Source organism: Lepidochelys olivacea, assembly GCF_965140295.1.
Source record: "Lepidochelys olivacea isolate rLepOli2 genome assembly, chromosome: 8".
In the NCBI taxonomy this organism is placed as follows: domain Eukaryota; kingdom Metazoa; phylum Chordata; order Testudines; family Cheloniidae; genus Lepidochelys; species Lepidochelys olivacea.
Genome location: NC_140418.1, coordinates 63720701 through 63739735, shown reverse-complemented (window position 1 = coordinate 63739735; position 19035 = coordinate 63720701). Strand labels below are relative to the sequence as shown.

Genomic DNA, 19035 nt, shown 5'->3' with positions numbered 1-19035 from the left:
TGCGCTGTTTTTTAAAAAAATCTGTTCTCTGGTAAGAAGATTTTTCACTGCTGCTGTGTGCACTAAGGAGCACATGAATAAAATTATGTGAGTTGGGTAGAGATTTGACTTTTTGACATTCAGATTTAGCTCCACGTTCAACAACCAATCATCCAAATATGTAAACAAAAATATCCTGTTTTCTCAAATGTGATGCTACAACAGAGGGGCATTTCATAAATACTCTTGGTACCGTGGACAGGCCAAATGCGAAGACCTTGTATGGGAAATGGCGTCCTGACACCAATAAGTGAAAATACTTTCAATGACTGTGTCAGATAGAAATATGAAAATATTTGTCCTTTAAATTGAGAGTCGCAAACCAATCCACAGCTGAAAGTGAAGGGATTATGGAGGCCAGAGTTAACATATGGAATCAAAACATCCAAATGTACTTGCTCAGATTTCTGAAATCTAAAATTGGATGACACTAGCCAGTCTTTTTTCTGCACCTGAAAGTATCTTTAATAAAATCCCTGTTCAGATACCTCATTGCAGCTGTTAAGGAAAAGTTAGCACATGTGACTCCATTTTGGTTTGGGGCCCACCATTGTTTAAATGCCAGCACATCATACACCAGGAGGAGTAATCCTTAGATATTGAATCCCTGTGAAAATCCTCCTCCTTGTCTCCAGCCTGCCTTGACTCCCAGTATCTGGTTTTTGTCAGTCTCTAACTCCCTGTCTCTTGGCCTTGATGTGAGGCCTCCCATCCTGATAATAAAAGTTACTGATGCATAGCTTTAGGACCATGCTGTGTAATTAACATACTGATATAGCACGAGGAATGCACCAAGCAGGGATAGGTGGTAGATAAGACAAGGGTTTGTTTATTGGCTAAGGTTTCCGATGCACGAGGGCAACATGCTTTGCTAAAAAGTATATAACCTTTGTATAATCTGCATTCAGGGTCCCCTCCTGGCTAGCAGGGGGGCACCACGCTCGAGCGTAATAAACTTAGTGTCTTTTGGGAACTCTGCAGTTGTGGACTTTGTTTCTGTGCCTCAGCCTAGATTCGAACTGTGCGTGACCTATCAGGTATAATTCGCAGCACTGGTGTGCGTGTCCTATCAGGTGTAATTCGTAGCACTTATGTGCGTGTCCTACCAGGTGTAATTCGTAGCACTTGTGTGCATGTCCTATCAGGTGTAATTCGCAGCACTTATGTGCGTGTCCTATCAGGTGTAATTCGCAGCACTTGTGGGCGTGTCCTACCAGGTGTAATTCGTAACAGTTTTGGCGACCACGAAGGGACTCTAGGCTCACCCCAACAAGCGAGACTACACTCCTCCTCTCGGACAGCTCCAGCCGGCACAGGGTGAGTTCACCTTTGAGAACTCCGAGGAGGGGGGTTGTGAGCCGTCGCTTAGGCGATAAGGTGGCACATTTTGTGTTCTTTTGGTAGCCCATTATAGGTTCTGGGCAGAGTGTAAGTAAGGGGACCCCTTTGGCTGAAATTCTCAAGAATTGGGAGAATATTTCTGGCACCCATGGGTTAGGCAGAAAAAAGCTGTTATTTTATGTAAGGTTGAGTGGCCAGCACGAACAACTCAAACATCTGTTGAATGGCCACCGGATGGGTCCTTTGCTGGGGATACATTAACAGTGCTTAAAAGGAGGCTGGAGGACAAAGCTCCAGCCCAGATGGATTATTGGTATGTATGGGACAACTGGGCTTATGCGCATGCAGAAGGACATCCTCTTTCCTCCTCCTTTTCTTATTCATCTCAGGGGTCTCCAGCCCCGCTCTGTGCTATGCCTGCTTCTGCCCCTCCTCCGGCTTACCCTCGGCTTTCTGACTTATGCCTGTCACCTCCTTGCTTGCCAATTAGCCGTGCTTTCTGTCCAGGTGACAAGCCTCATGTGGGGAGGACTCGGGTAGCCCTTGTAAGTAAAATATTTTAAAAAAAGAGACCAGGAGGGCTGGGGGCTAGTTAAGAAGCCCACCCTCCTTGTTAATTTGGTAGTGAAACAAAGCTGGTGCTCATGGAAGGGACAGTTCAAAGAAAAAAAACAGGATCGGGCCCAAGCGGGCAGGCAACAGATAGAGAGATTGGAAAACAGGTTGAAAACTTAAAGGTCATAGTAAAAAAAGAAGAGTAAATAATTACAGGAATGAAAAACGTAAATCCCGGAATAATACTTAAAATGGTAAAATCTAAGTAATTGGGTGTCGTTTTGAAAAATAAGCAAGTAATTTAAAAAAAAAAAGTAAAAAGTTAACTCTTTAGTTGCTGGAAAGAATTAAGCAGTTAAACTTTGTAAAATACTGAAAAGAAAAAAAAATGCTTGGTTTCTTTGCAGCCATTTTGGAAAAAAATGGGCCCTTTTCCAAAGAAATGCAATTATACAGTGCTACTTAATTAATATCGTATTAGGTTCCAAGAGGCTACAATAGGTGGTGTCTTCCTTTTCAGGTCGCTGTGTGTTTGACAGCAGGAGTTAAAAGTAAAAGGCAATCAAAAGTCTGGTAAAGTTTATTGTGCCCTTTTTAAAGTAAGAATCTTTAACCTGTGGATCCAAAAGCAAGCCGGAAAGCATTTATTTTTTATGTAAATTACCTAACTAATAAGGTAGAGGCCACTGAAACCTGGACTGCCTATAAAACAAATACAAGAAAATATGGGTAATTCCTCTGTTTTGCCTGCAATTAACAAGGGTATTTGTATAAAAAGAAAATATTTTAAGCAATGACTGACTGCCCAAAAGGGGTAGATCTGTGTTTTATTTTTGTCTTTCAGAAACTCAGAGAAAACTGATGCCAGCTAAAAAGCAATTCAACATCTCATGAATTTACTGGCACAATAGAAATTCTGTTCTGTGTTCTATGTCCTGTCTTGTGGTGTTTGTCTTGTGGCCAGAATGGCTGTGTTTAATTTTTCATAGGACAGTTTAGTTTAAAACTAAATAGAAGGGTTAAATCAAAATGCAGATACTTGTTTTATTCAACTTGCAATACAAAGTGTTTGGATAATATCAAAAATGTGATATACTAAAGTTTAATACATTTGCTTAAGTAAAAAAAAAAAATTAATTGGCCAGATCTTTTAATTAAAAAAATTGTTGTTAAAATTTGCACACCAACAGTCTTTGGAAGCAAGGACATCAAAGGTTAACCCACTCCCCATATTATACATGAGATCCTTCTGGCTACCTCACATTTCTAGCCAGAGGGCTGGGGAGGGAAAAAAGCTATTGGACACCAGAAGTTGTACCAAGTGGACTCCTCAAAAGTGGGTGTGCTTGTCCTGGCTTGTTGCTCCAAAGCTCTGTAATAAAGTCATTTTCCTAGAAGGGTATATGTGGCATACATTATACAATAAGACTAAAGTGCTGTATAATGGGCAATGTACATGTGTTCCTTTTTAAACAAAAATGTATAAGTAAAAGGTAAAAGTTTTCTTTGCAGGTTAATAAAAGCCAAGAAGGGGAAAAAAAATAAAACGAAGGACAAGCTAATTCAACGCTGTAGCTGGCAGGCTTGGCAGGCTCGGTCCAAAGATAAGACACTGGCCTGCCCAAGGACACTACTCACAGCTAGGATTTGGCTAACAGCCAAGAAAGAGGGGGGCTTAAATGTGCCCAAACAGCTGTGAGATCTGCAACACACTGCCAGACATTAATGAAATGTGTTAGGTCTCTGTATTTACAGGTAAAAGAAGTCCTGCTTCAAGAATCCTGAGCAAACCTGCCATTTGTTAAAACCAGGTGACTGAGTCTACATAAAGGTCCCTCGACAAAATACTACTCTGGCCCCATGCTGAAAAGGCCCTTATTAAGTCCTGCTAACTACCAACACCGCTGTGAAGTGCCAAGGACTGACTGCCTAGACCCATGCTTCTTACTGCAAAAAGACCCCTCCACCTCGAGGTGACTTCACTTCGACTACTGATCAGTCTGTCCCTCCTTCTGGGTTTTTTTTTCTTTCCTCCTTTTAAACAGCAAAAAAAAAAACAAAAAAAAACCAAGGTGAAGTGCTAGTAACCTCTCCCTTGTCCACTGACAAAGCTAACCTGCATTCAGTATTTGCTAAAGAAACCAAAGCACTACAGGGTGACGTGCTAGTAACCTCTCCCCTGTATAATGCAAAACCATGCCTGTTCCAAGAGAGAAGGAACGCCTGCTCTGCTAAAACCACCAAAATCCAAAGATTCCTAACTGCAAAAGACACTGAAAATTGGCCCTGATGGCAAAGACGGAGCATTGTACATTGGCAGGGAGAAAGTTGCAGAATGTATTCTTGGAAATGTGAAGTAAAGTGGTGGGGTGGGTTTATTCCAGAGACTGGAACTGTGCTTGTAGGCAAGTATAAATACCAAAAACGCCTTACAGCAACGAACATTACTCCCACCATCTGCCACCACTCCTTTGCAGGTAAAGGTTCCTGGATCCATCATAGCTACGTTAAGTTGGTGCTGGGACCCCCACCTGACCCTGACAAGCCATTGGATGAGCCACTTCACGAATGAACACCACGACCAACCCATGGACTAAGCTTTCCAGCTACTGGGACCTTCACAGCCCACCAGGACTTTTTGTGTTCCTGTTTATTGGACTTACATTGGGGGTAGTGTTTTTTGTATAGTACAGGGGAGGATGTCGACATTGGTATGGTTTGCCTGGGAGGGGTTCTCTCCCTATTCCCAAGTCCAGTACAAGGATGGGAGGGCAATAGCTTCTTGAATTTAACCCGTGCTATCAAACAGGGTGTAAATCGAACGCAGTGTTGGATTTGTATTCGTACCCCCACATATTTAGGTCAGGGCGTCCCGTTGGTAGGGGTACCTATCCCCCTTAATCGAACACTCCAAGCTAAGCTATGGGCAAACACTATATTTAACTGGAATGTTACAATCCAAATATGGTTTATTGATATGGTGGCCCAGAGTAATTATGCTTTATGTGTGTCACGATGTAAGGGCATAGAAAATACAGTTTTTGTAGGGAATTTTGTAGGGTGCAAGGACACCACTCAAATCAGCTCTGGTGCGGGAGGCCCCTCTACCTACTCCAGAACCCCGTGGCCAGTCCCCGAGGGGTCTGGCTGGTATTGGTTATGCAATCACACAGCCTATAAGGTTCTCCCAGCAGGATGGTGTGGTCCATGTACCTTAGGGGCTATAGTACCCGCCGTGACAGTACACCAGAACCTGACCCGGGGAGAGATCCGCAATCTAGTATGGAGGGACCGACGAAGTATTCCTTTAAACCCCCTTTCTTATCGGCCCAAAGGCTTTCGCTCCTTTGTGCGTTGGTTTCTGCCATGGTTGGGAGTAAGCGAGCTGGAAAAAGCTATAGTTAACATTTCAGCTGCTTTGGAACTAATGGCAAATGCTACTGCAAACGCTCTCTCTGCCCTTCAAATTGAAGTCACCCAGCTATCCCAAACGACATTGCAAAACCACCTAGCCCTGGATTATCTCCTTGCAAATCAGGGCGGGGTTTGTGCTCTGGTCAATTCAAGCTGTTGTGTATTTGTAAATCAGCACCATAGGATGGAAACTGACATCCACATCCTCAAGCAACAGGCAGCCCTATTCCACCACCTCAGCCTCGACACTACCAAAGCCGGATTCCAGGAGGTCTGGGACTGGCTCACCTCATGGCTACCGGATGTGGGGACTTGGGGACGGCGTATTTTGTATTTACTTTTTTTGACTGTTATTGTTTTTGCGTTATTTTTTGTATGCCTACAATGCTGCAGTATGTGCTGTCGGCAGCTGCTAACCCTGCAGCGTGGTTACTCAGCCCTGATATAGCTTACTGACGTACAAAAAAAAAAAGGGAGGACTGTTAAGGAAAAGTTAGCACATGTGACTCCATTTTGGTTTGGGGCCCACCATTGTTTAAATGCCAGCACATCATACACCAGGAGGAGTAATCCTTAGATATTGAATCCCTGTGAAAATCCTCCTCCTTGTCTCCAGCCTGCCTTGACTCCCAGTATCTGGTTTTTGTCAGTCTCTAACTCCCTGTCTCTTGGCCTTGATGTGAGGCCTCCCATCCTGATAATAAAAGTTACTGATGCATAGCTTTAGGACCATGCTGTGTAATTAACATACTGATATAGCACGAGGAATGCACCAAGCAGGGATAGGTGGTAGATAAGACAAGGGTTTGTTTATTGGCTAAGGTTTCCGATGCACGAGGGCAACATGCTTTGCTAAAAAGTATATAACCTTTGTATAATCTGCATTCAGGGTCCCCTCCTGGCTAGCAGGGGGGCACCACGCTCGAGCGTAATAAACTTAGTGTCTTTTGGGAACTCTGCAGTTGTGGACTTTGTTTCTGTGCCTCAGCCTAGATTCGAACTGTGCGTGACTTATCAGGTATAATTCGCAGCACTGGTGTGCGTGTCCTATCAGGTATAATTCGCAGCATTTGTGTGCGTGTCCTATCAGGTGTAATTAGTAGCACTTGTGTGCGTGTCCTATCAGGTGTAATTCGTAGCACTTGTGTGCGTGTCCTACCAGGTGTAATTTGTAACACAGCACATATAAGCAGTAATTTCTACACTTCTGGAAGTAGCAAGGCCTTGTGAAAAGGTTCACTGGAAAGAGATGATAGGGGGAATTGAAGGGGTTAGTTTCTCTAATTGAATGGCATAGCCCTTGTCTCTAATTTCTATGACCCATTTATCTGATGTAATAAACCTTCATTTGCTGATAAAATTGGCTAGCCTGTCTCCATAAGAGGAAGGGACGAGTCATTGCAGTTTCATTTTCTACTCTTGATATCACATCAAAGTTGAAGCCTGGTGTTCAATGAAGATGACAGGGAGGAAGCAGATTATTTTGATTTAGGCCTCAATTTGAAAGACCTCTTCTTGTGTTACCTCTGGAAAAATGTAGCCCACTGGTGTTGTTGCTGACATCTTTGATTTGACAAGAAATAAGCCAAAGAAGATTGTGGATAATAATGTCTCTGACTATGGAAAGAAGGTATAGAAAGTATCCTCTTAATAGAAGAAATCAAACACAAAGAGCAGGCTGTCATTCTTTTCTCCTTCAGTTTTCCCAACAACTCATCTGTCTTTTAACTTAAAGGACCATCCCTTTCGAAGGGGAGATCCTCTACCTTTATTCTAGTATTCAGAGCCAGAGTAAAAAAGCAAACCCAAGCATGTGTCCTCAGAGTAATTTCAGAAGCCAATGCGCTGGCAGAAGAGTCTGAAGCATTAAAGAAGGCCCTGAGTGTGTGCTTTGCTACATTTTGACCCTCCGTTAGGATTTCATTTGCCAAATTCTGTATGTCATCTGGCAAATCCTGCAGAAACAATGCTATCTTTTTCCATAGGTGGAATTGATAGCAGGCCATAACTGCTTGATAACTTTCCACCCTAATACTAAGAAAGGAAGAAGAAAACACCTTTCTCCCCAAAGAATCAATATTTTTCCCCTATCAGTAGGAGTGAAATATGCTTGTTCAGTTCTCAAACTGCTAATGGCAATAGCCACCACTACTGAATTAGATACAGGATGTGTGTGAAAATATGAAAACACTTCATCCTGATTATCTTATATAATTTGACTGCCTTCTTAGAGATAAGCTGGCAAGAGGCAGAAGTGGAACAAACAATCTTAGCAGGCTACAGCAGAATTAGTAGTGACATCCTACTCTTGGAGGTGGCACGAAGAGCTTCCTCCAAACACTAGAGGGGAGGTTTCTTCCATGGCTATGGATTATAAATTCAACATGGACACCATGTGATCCATCAGGTCATGAAACTCTGCTGCCATGAGAAGGGGAAGAGGCAGAATTCTCATCCATATTCTCATCCAGTGACAAATCAGAAGAGTAATCTGTGTCAGCATGTTTTTATTTTAAAAGAGGAGCTATCTCCTCATCTTCTTCAGACAGAGTATCAGGCAGCAGACAGAGTATCTGTAACTAGATGCAGACAGATCCACTGTAACTACAGGCAAGGATTCTCCACAGCCAGATCCTTTACAGATGAATCATCATATCTCCATCCATATGGAGAACAGCTATAAAGTTACTGCATCAGCACTCAATAAGGCCATGGAGCCTAGGGCTGCCAATCTCCACAGCAACTTGTATTCAGAACATATCCACAGGAGGAGGCACAAACTGGGAAGAAATAGTTCTCTTTATTCTTCCTCTATCTTCATATAAATAATGGAATTGATTCTGGATGTGTGATGGAGTGTAATGGAGACAGCAATGGACCTGGAGGGTGGAGAGAAATAAATGGAGAGAAAGCTGTTTGTGGATACCATGTAGGAGGCTGAGGAGGAGAAAGAGGTAGAGATGGATCAAGAGAGAAAATAATAATCTCTGCCCTTCTTTTCTCAGATGAAGATGACCCAGACCTTGGAATTGATGAAGACTGCCTTCCTTTGTTTCTCACTTAGATCTGAAGAGCATTTATAACTGAATGATTGTACATCAGCCACTGAAGTAAAAGTCCTCGTTGGATCCAAAGATGGACCTGAAACTGGAGCAGATGTCAAAGCCAGCATGGAAGACCTGGATGGCACATGATCTCGTGAAATATTCAGATTCACCCACTTGGTCCTTGAAGCTGAAATCAGAACTGGCCTGGATTTCAGAGCCAGAGCCAGAGCCATAGAGGCCCTGTCAGAATCAGACAGATCTGAAAACTTTCATCAATGGGATCTGGCACTGCTAACAGTGGCCGACTTCTCCCTTACCAGCTTCTTCAGAATTGACAGTCAGGGCCGATAACATGGCTCTTGAAGCTGTAATAAGCAGCCTGCTTTCTCCATCAACAATGCCTTTAAATCCCTGACTGCTTGAGTAGCAGGACCCAGAGTTGGACCCGAAGAAGGCTCTGATTTCCAGACAAAACACCCATTGACTTAATGACTTAAAGGAGAGAAAAGACTGCTGAACTGAGCTCAGTATACTGACAAGTACATCCTGAGAATTGTCATATGCTAAAAGGGAAGAGGGTGAGCACCCATTTTATATTTTTTAAATTAATTAATATTCTTAGCAGCTTGCAAAAAAGATTTATTGTTCTACCTTTTTTTTGGCAAACACTGATTCCTCCCAATCCCCTCTGTATTTGAAATGATCAGTGTATAAGTTAGCTACTTATTGTTTCTGCATCAGCATTCTGTAATCTATTCTATCTGTCTGACCCATGCAGGTGGTCTCTGAGTGTCTATAATAATAATAAGAAATGAGTAACTAGATTCTTTAAAGTTAGATCAAATTACTCACTGTACCTTTACACACAGGTTGTGTGGACCAATTCCCTGCTTTACACATAATATCTGAAGATCCGTGGATGATAAAACCAGGAAGGCATTGATAACGTACTGTTTCACCAGGCTTATAACTTTGCTTCACTGTGTCTTCAGTCTGAGCATTGATAATATTTGGAACATCGGTACATGGCATTTCTGAAAAGACACACACACAAGAGTAAAATGAGTGTAACCCTCCCACAAGCCACCTTTTTTAGTTAAGCCCTTTGTAACTCTTTATATGGATATCTAATTTTAAATAGAGGTTGCAAGCAGAACCTAAACACATGCACTAAGTTGTTGGTGGGCAATGAAACTTACAACATGAGCACTGTTAAAAATCTGTCAGAAAGTTAAACAAACACCAGCCCTAAATACACTAGGAGTTCAGTTACTAATGAAATTTAGTTTGTGCCTATGTCTGAAACCAGTAATTGCAGCTGCTCCTCTTCTTCTGGACACCTCATGCATGGTGTGTCTACTTCCTTCAACAGAACTTTGATGAAAATACATCTGTCCATGTAGGCACTTGATATGGCCCCTGTCACTATAATATGTAAGTGCTTCACAACTATTAATGGATTTATCCTCACAACCCCACTGTCAAATAGGGAATACTATTATACTCATTTTACAGATGGGAAGCTGAGACACAGAGTTAAAAAGACTTGCCCAAGACTATAAAGAAAGTTTGTGCATTAGAGCCAGGATCTGAATGCAAACCTCCTAAGTCCTAGTTGGGAGCTTTTAAAAACTAAAACTACTCAAAACAAACAAACAAAAACCAACCAATCAACCAGAAATCCTGAAATTGTCACACAGTCAGAATCTTTCTAAAGACCCTGGGCCAGAAAACTAAGCTTTTACAGCAATTTGAACAAATATACATGTAAGCAGAGTCTGAATGAGCTCTCCCCTGACATCTAGTGGTGAATTGTGGAAAAAGACTTCAGAAGCTGATCTTGTTTGCATGGACACACCCACCCTGCATAGGTGCTCAGCATGATGGGCTTGCTTGCCCAAATGATCACTTGTGGCTGGTGTTGGATCCCCAGTCTCCTTGTTATTGGGGCAGGAATAATAAAGGGTTGTTATGCTTGTTGTGTGAACTGAGGACAGCAGAACAGTACCTGGCATACCCCAATGGAGGGACTCACCCTCAACTGAATCACACTCGCTAGGCAGGGGACATGGGTTTCAAAGCCCAATGAGTTGAGAGAGAGTGGGGACAGGCAGTTGTATCTGGTGATGTAGGGCCTGTTTAAAGGTCCTAGACACCAACTGATCCTTCCTCTCTCCACGGTAGAATGAAAGAGTTAATTTAGACTCAATTGAGAGTCTTGTTACATGCTGCAGAGCTGAAATTACTGATACCTAGGACTAAGTATTAGGCCTACTTTGGGACAGTGTCTCTATTGTAAGAGACTGCCCAGTATACCAGCAGTGAGGCTCCCCCACTAACAGCTGAAATCACTGAGAGCTGTGTTAAGTGTGTGTGGGGACCTTGAAGACATCTTGGCAAGTGGGCAGCTGGTGGAGAGGCGTGGCATGCGGCCAGCAGGGTGGCTGGAGGAAAGGGCCAGAGCAGAGGTGTGGCAATTGGATATTGGGGTAATGAGCGAGAGCCCAAACAGTGAAGTGTGTAAGATGCCTCCTTACCCCCGCCTTGCCTTCCATGCAGGGTGGGAGGTGAACTCTGCGGATGAACCTCTGAACTCTGGGGCTGCACAGGCCAAGACAGTAACTGTGAGTGTGGTACAGATAAGGGACAGGCATATTAAAGGGACTTTTGGGGTTGCTGGACTTAAGATCCTGAGGGGAAAAGAACACTGCCCAACTTACTTGGGAGTGGGTCTTTTGTTCATGGTTTGTGTTTATGAACCCTGGTTACAGTGTTTTCCCAAATTAATGCTGAGTTACTTCCCTCCCTCTGTTAAAAGTTTTTGCTACACTCAGACTCTGTGCTTGAGAGAGGGGAAGTATTGCCTCTTAGGGGCACCTAGGGGGTGGTGTGTAATTGTCCCAGGTCACTGGGTGGGGGCTTGAGACAGTTTTGTGCTGTATTATTCAAAAGGAACACCTAGATACTGAACCCGGCCCTTGTTGCTGCTGGCTCCACCTGCCAGAAGGGTGCCATACAGAATCATTCTTTCAGTTAGCCTCCAGTTGAAACCTATTACCCTCTCTCCGCTAAATGAACTGCTTTTGAAAATTCTACACAATGTAATTACCAACACATGTAGGAGCTGATGTCCATTTTCCAGTCTTACAAATTATCTCAGGTGACCCACGTAACATGAAGCCAGGGTTACAACTGTACGTTAACATGGTACCGCTCTGATAAGTCATTGGTCCTGATTGCTCCTTTCTTAAGTTCTGATTTTCTAGACTGAGAATCTCACCATTTGCTATGGAACGTGGCTGCAAACATACTTTTTCTTCTGTTTTGGAAAAAAAATAAAATTAGTATGCCATATGCACATATAGTCTAAAACTGAAAGAGAAAGTAACAGTGAACTGAAGTGAAAATAAATTGTCGTGATTTTTTAAAGCTGCGGAACATTCTAGATTAACCCACCCTAAACAAACACTAGGGCCACATATTGAATAATGAGGATGAAACACAATATTGGCTGCTCATTAGGTTAGCAATTATCCTTTGCACTGGATGAAGCAGGATCCTGTGGAAAAAATAGTGCATGATCATGTAATTAAAATTAACATAATGAATACACCCAACGGGGTTAAATTGAGGTTGCACAGCCAGCCTTAATTATGGCTTTTCCTAATTTTTGAATGCTTGATTTTGAAAAATTAATATTTTTAACATATTTTTGTTATAGTGTGTATGTGTATGAGGCTCAGTATACACACACACACACACAATACCAACATTTGTATATGTTTTTTCACAGCACTTAATTTTATTAAATAAACACTGAGAGTCCCATTTGTGCTTTTGAAAATTTTCGCCCTTAGTACTCCCTTCTTCCACTCTTAGTGGTAGGATAAAAAGTAATTAGGTTCTGATATCAGATTGTACTTTTTGACATTACTGTATTCATTTTTCAGACCCTAGTTCACTTTTAACCCATTAACAACATACTTCATACAATTAAAATCCATTAGTCCAGTGTTAATGGTCTGATTACTTTGTTCATTTCATTTTTCAACACTTTATTTTTAATGTGTTTTTGCTTTTCTGCACTGAACAATTGGTAATGACTGCTTAACAAAATATGTGAACACTAATTACCACAATATGTAAGGGGCTAACAGTGACATGGCAGTTGTGATATTGTTTGTACATTTCCTCTGACTGATGCAACTAAAGAAATATAAATAAAACCCCATACTAACCAACACAGAATGGTGGTGATTGCCACTTCCCGTTTTCACACATTATTTCCTTCACTCCTTGGTGTTCAAAATGCTTTAGGCACGTAAAAGCTATTTTTTCACCATTCTCGTAGTTTCGTGTCTCTGTGATCTTGATGGCACCCGGAAGCTCAGGTGGAGGTGGGCATTTTTTTTTAATCTCTTCAGCAAAGGATATTTCAGTTAGATCTCATGATTCAAACAATGGTAAATGTGGAAGTTCATTAGAAACCAGAACAGTTAATAGATAAAAACATGTGCAGTCCATAGATCCTTATTAGCTATTCTCAGCATTTAGTTAGCATCATAATCATATTGCATTGACACAAAGAACTGCATTATATTCAATGAAGTACAACTGTGGGCTTAAAAAAAGACATTTTGTAATGGCCTCTCATTGTGCGCAGTTCTTCTTCCTGCTCCATAACAAGAGCATAACACACCATCATACAGTAATGAAAACTTTATTGTAATTGAAGTTATTTTTCTAGTTAATTCAGATGCTATAAACTGGTAAAGGGTCTAATCCAGCCTATTTCCTGAATGGTGAAAGCAGGGTCATTCCACTGAGCAAATGAGGGGGAGGTGCAAGACTATGCTGTGTGGCAGTCATAGAGGAGATGCACATTGTCTAATATGGCACAGAGCTGAGCTATGCAAGGACCCACATGCATGATAGTTAAGGGAGATAGGAGGACGTAGATGGGTCGGAAAGGGGCAGCGCCAGAGGCTCCACCCTTGTTAAGGAGGGAGCGGTGTGTAAGGATTAACATAGTTTATTCTGTAGTGTGGCCTCTGGAGAAAAAGGATTCCTACACTTTAACAGACCTTTATTGAAAACTGAGATCCATCAGAAATACACACAGACACACACACACACACAAGTTTAAAAGGAATATTCAGGTTGCAAAAGTCAAGTACTCAAGAGTTAGGAAATGCCAGAACTAAAGATTCCTGTTGCCTGTGCAACTTTAATTCAGCCCCCTTGTGTGTTTGCATTATGATACCATCTTTAATTACATAAGTGCATAGTATTGTTTTCTAGGGCTGTCAAGCCATTAAAATTAATTACGATTAATCATGTGATAAAAAAACATAATCACGATTATTTGTGTGATTAATTGCACTGTTAAACAATTATAGAATACCAATTTAAATATTTTTGTGTGTTTTCTACATTTTCAAATATATTTATTTCAGTGACAACACAGAATACAAAGTGTACAGTGCTCACAGTACATTATTTTTCATTACGAATATTTTCACTGTAAAAAAGAAACAAAAGTATTTTTCAATTCACCAAATATAAGTACCATAGAGGAATCTCTATCATGAAAGTTGAACTTACAAATGTAGAATTATGTACAAAAAATAACTGAATTCAAAAATAAAACAATGTATAATTTTAGAGTCCACTCAGTCCTACTTCTTGTTCAGCCAATCACTCAGACAAACAATTTTGTTTACATTTGCAGGAGTTAATGCTGCCCGCTTCTTGTTTACAATATCACCTGAAAGCGAGAACAGGCATTCACATTGCACTGTTGTTGTCGGCGTTGGAAGATATTTATGTGCCAGATGCACTAAAAATTCATTTGTCCCTTCATGCTTCAACCACCATTCCAGAGGACATGCATCCATGATGATAACAGGTTCTGCTCAATGACCATCCAAAGCAGTGCAAACTGAAACAAGTTCATTTTAATCATCTGAGTCAGATGCCACCAGCAGAAGGTTGATTATCTTTTTTGGTAGGTTGGGTTCTGTAATTTCCACATCGGAATGTTCTTTTAAGACTTCTAAAAACATGCTCTACACCTAGTCCCTCGCAGATTTTGGAAGGCTCTTCAGATTCTTAAACCTTGGGTTGAGTGATCTAGCTATCTTTAAAAATCTCACACTGGTACCTTCTTTGTATTTTGTCAGATTTGCAGTGAAAGTTCTTAAAAGAAACAACATGTCCTGGGACAACATCCGAGAGTGCTATGACATGAAATATATGGCAGAATGAGGGTAAAACAGAGTAGCAGACATGCAATTCTCCCCCAATGAGTTCAGTCACAAATTTAATTAATGCATTATTTTTTTAACAAGCATCATCAGCAAGGAAGCATGTCCCCTGGAATGGTGGCGGAAGCATGAAGAGGCAGATGAACATTTAGCATAACTGGCACATAAATACCTTGCAATGCCAGCTACAAAAGTGTCATGCAAATGCCTATTCTTATTTTCAGGTGACATTATAAATAAGAAGCGGGCAGCATTATCTCCTGTAAATGTAAACAAACTTGTTTGTCTTAGCGATTGGCTGAACAAGAAACAGGACTGAGTGGACTTGTACGTGCTAAAGTTTTACGTTGTTTTGTTTTTGAGTGCAGTTATGTAACAAAAAACATCTATATTTGTAAGTGGCATGTACATGATAAAGGGATTGCACTACAGTACTTGTATGAGAAGTGCATATTGAAAAATACTATTTGTTTGCCATTTCATACAATGAAAATATTTGTAATATAATAAAGATAATATAAAGTGAGCACTGTCGACTTTGTATACTGTGGTGTAATTGAAATCAATGTATTTGAAAATGGAGAAAAACATCCAAAAATATTTAATACATCTCAATTAGTATTCTCTGTCCCCTGGTATCTGTGCCTTCTTGTGGCGGTACAGCTTGATTGCTCTAGCAATCCCCAGAGTCTGTGTCAGCGGTGGCTTTTTGCTCCTGGTAGGTTCAACCATGCCGGATTGGTCTGTGGGGGAGGGGCCAGGGCTAACAACCCTGTCCCGTAAAAAACAAAATATGTTATGGAAACAGTGATGATGATGAATTGGTATTCTATTGTTTAACAGTGCGATTAATCAAGATACATTTTTTTAATCACAATTCATTTTTTTTAGTTAATCACGTGAGTTAACTGATTAATTAACACCCCTGGTTTTTTTCATATGACCCCTACCTCATTCAGTACACAGAATGAATGGTATGTGATCATATTACTAATGACTACCCCAAGGGGGCTGAATTAAGATTCCACAGAGGAAGGATGGTCCAGTGCTAAGTGTGCTAGCCTAGGTCTTGGGAGACTTGGGGCTTGTCTACACTGGCAATTAACAGAACTGCAACTTTCTCGCTCAGGGGTGTGAAAAAACACTCCCCTGAGCACAGCAAGTTACAGCACTGTAAAGTGCCAGTGTAAACAGTGCCCCAGCACTGGGAGCTGTGCCTCTCGTTGAGGTGGTTTTTTTAGAGTGTCGGGAGAGCTCTCTCCCAGCACTGCACTGCGACCTCACAAGGCACATTAAACAGGTGTAGAGAAAAGCTACTCGGATGATCAGGGGAATGGAGAGCCTATCTTATGAGAAAAGACTGGAAGAGTTTGGTTTGATTAGTTTCACAAAGAGAGGTCTGAGGGGAATATGGTCATTCTCTATCAATTCACTGGGGGGGTAATTACCAGTGATGGTGAAGAACTATTTAAGCTATGCGACAATGATGGGACAAGAGGTAGTGGATATAAACCTGGTCATGAACAAATTCAGGCTGAACATTAGAGGAAAGTTTCTAAGCATCAGAGGGATGAGGTTCTGAAACAGCTTCCCAATGGAAGTTGTGTGGACAAACAACTTCTTTAGTCTTAACAGAGATCTGGACAAACTTTTCAGTGCAATTTTATAACTGGGTTGCTTGTGATGGTAGGGGGCAGGTCTCAACAATCCTCGAGCTCACTTCTGGTTTAAATTGAAAGTTCCAAAAGCTCATGCTTCAAGGGTTTGGCCAGCCACTGGCAGGGGTCAGGAAGGGATTTTTGCCCCTTCTCCCCCTCCCCCCAGCATATTCTGGGAAGGTTTTTTCACTTTCCGCTGAAGCATCAGGTGATGGCTGGCTGGAGATTGGATATTGGTGGGAGTGGGGCCATGGCTCTGAGGTGGCACCAAGCATTCTCTCTTTGCTGGCTGGTTCTTGCTCACATGCTCAGGGTCTTGCTGATTACCATATGTGGGGTAGGGAAGAAATTTTAGCCCAGGTCAGATTGGATGTAGTAAGAGGTTTGAAGGGTGTGGGGGGGTCTCATGAGTTTCCTGAGGACTAAGTTCAGATCCCATGTGGACATGGGAGGGTGTACTTCAGGGTAAAGGTTCTGGAGTCCCGCAAGGAAATGTTTTATAGTTGGATGTATAAACGTCAAGAATCTGTCAATTTTGTCATGGAAGGTGTTAATAGCCACGAGATGTATTTTGATAGAGCTCAGTGATAACCCTGAATTCTTTAGCTCTACAAGGTAGTCTAGCACCATTGGAAGTGGTATAGTGCAGGGAGTAAGTCATTTATGTAGGCACCATGTGGAAAAACATTTCCACTTTTGTAGGTAAGTTTTTCGCATGGAATCATGTCTGCTGTTCAACAACACGTGTTCGACCTGCTCTGAACAGGTTAACTCGTGTGATTAGAACCATGGGGGAGCCACGCTTTCAGATGGAGCTTCTCCAGTTGTGGGTGGAACATCTGACCGTCAGCCTCTGACAGGAGGTCTGGCCTCATTGGAAGAGTTTGTGGAGGATGAATTGACAAAACCAGCAGGTAAGGGTACCAAGTCTGTTTGGGCTATGCCGGAGCAATCAAGATGATCTTGGCTTTGTCTTTCCTGGTCTTGCATAGGAGTCTGTGTATTAGTGGGATCGGTGGGAATGCATACAAAAGTGTCTTGTCCCACTGGATTAAGATAGCATCCCCCTGGGGACCAAGTCCCACCCTGGAACAAAATAGTGGGCATTTGTGGTTCTGTGCTGTAGCAAATCAGTCGATCGATGGGAACTCCCATTGATAGAATATCTGTTGTAAGACCGTAGGGTTCAGTTCCCATTCGTGCTCTTGTACGAACCATCTACTTAATGTGTCGGTGGTGGTGTTTTGGCATCCTGGTAGGTAAGAAGCTGAGATGCGGATGTGGTGCTCAATACACCAGTTCCATAGTTTCATGGCTTTGGTGCATAGGGAGAGGGATCGCACCCCACCCCTCTTGTCTGTTGATGTAGAACATGCATGCAACATTGTCTGTCATCACTTGAATTGATTTGTTTCTTATGAGTGGTAGAAAGTGAAGACAGGTGTATCTTACTGCTCTGAGTTCTAGCAAGTTTTTGTGAAGGCATGTTTCCAGTATTGACCACCTGCCTGATATCATGTGGTGGTCCAGGTGTGCCCTGCCTCCAAGCCCAGTAGGCAGACCTCTGTTGTGATCAGGATTGAAGAAGGTCTGTGATGAAAGGAAACACCTATGCAGACATTTTCCGGTCTTGTCCACCATTGTAGGGATGCTAAAACCTTGGTCGATGGTGCTAACATCATGCTGAGGCTGTGTTTGGTGGGTTTATACTGAATGCAGCCACCTCTGAAGACACCGCATGTGGAATCTTGCGTGTTTTACCACGAATGTGGTGGCAGCCATGTGTCCTAGTAATTGTAGGCATGTCCGTGCCCCAATTCCTGGACAGATGGATATGGTGTCTATGAGATGTTTGATGGTTAAGAATCTGGCATGAGGTAGCGAGGCTCTGGCTTGAGTTGAGTCCAGGTGTGCCCTGATGAATTCTAGTTGTTGTGTGAGTATCAATGTAGACTCCTGAAAGTTTATTTGCAACCCAAGTTTTTGGAAGAGGATGATGGTCAGTCATGTTATTGTCTCTGTCTCTATGTATGAGTATCCCTTGATAAGGCAACTGTCTGTGTAAGGGAAAATTATGATCCCTTGTTTTCACAGGTGAGTTGTGACTACTGCAAGGGTTTTGGAGAACACTCTTGGTGCAATGGAGAGTCCGAATGGGAGCACTCTGTATTGACAGTGGTCGTGTCCCACTGTGAATAGGAGGAATCATCTGTGAGCCGGATGTAGTGAGATGTGAAAATATGCATCTTGTAGGTCGAGGGCTGAAAACCAGTCTCCCTCTTCCAGCGCTGGGATAGTATGAATTTGTTGAGTTTTCATAGGTCTAGTATCGGTTGCCATCCACCACTTTTCTTCTGGGTCAGAAAATAGTGGGAATAAAAACACTTTCCTCTGTATTGTGTTGGTACTGGTTCCACGGCCCTAGCTGTAGTAGACGATATACTTCCAATCTTAGAAGCTGTTTGTGAGAAAGGTCCCTGAAGAGGGATGGGAAAGGGGGAGGATTGGGGGTGGGAAAGTAAAAGGGATGAAGTAGCCCGACTGAACTATTTCTGAGACTCAACAGTCTTGTGTAATATGCACCCAAGCTTGGTAAAAATGCTGTAGGCGGTGACCAAACGGGCAGGTAAGCACTGGTGTTCAGGGGAGGTCGTTCAGACACTTGACCAAGCTTTCAGACTGTGGTTTGTTCCCTGGTGGCTGGGATGTTGCTTG

At 42.2% G+C, this 19035-nt stretch overlaps 1 protein-coding gene and 1 long non-coding RNA gene across 3 annotated transcripts in view; one reads left to right on the top strand and one right to left on the bottom strand.

Annotated features, from left to right (window-relative positions):
- Positions 1-19035, bottom strand: part of CFH (complement factor H) — an 86306-nt gene that overhangs the window by 23294 nt on the left and 43977 nt on the right. The window contains exons 16-18 of one of the 2 annotated variants that reach the window (XM_084637775.1): positions 12635-12841; positions 11506-11715; positions 9254-9430 (exon numbers count right to left, since the gene is read on the bottom strand). In XM_084637775.1, the coding sequence (XP_084493901.1) occupies positions 9254-9430; positions 11506-11715; positions 12635-12841 (594 nt within the window). The remainder of the gene's footprint in view (positions 1-9253; positions 9431-11505; positions 11716-12634; positions 12842-19035) is intronic. The other variant, XM_084637776.1, reaches the window with a different exon arrangement.
- On the top strand, positions 1119-6303 carry LOC311525547. The gene is made up of 2 exons (XR_014712805.1): positions 1119-1356; positions 3448-6303. It is a non-coding gene; the product is annotated as an uncharacterized lncRNA (long non-coding RNA).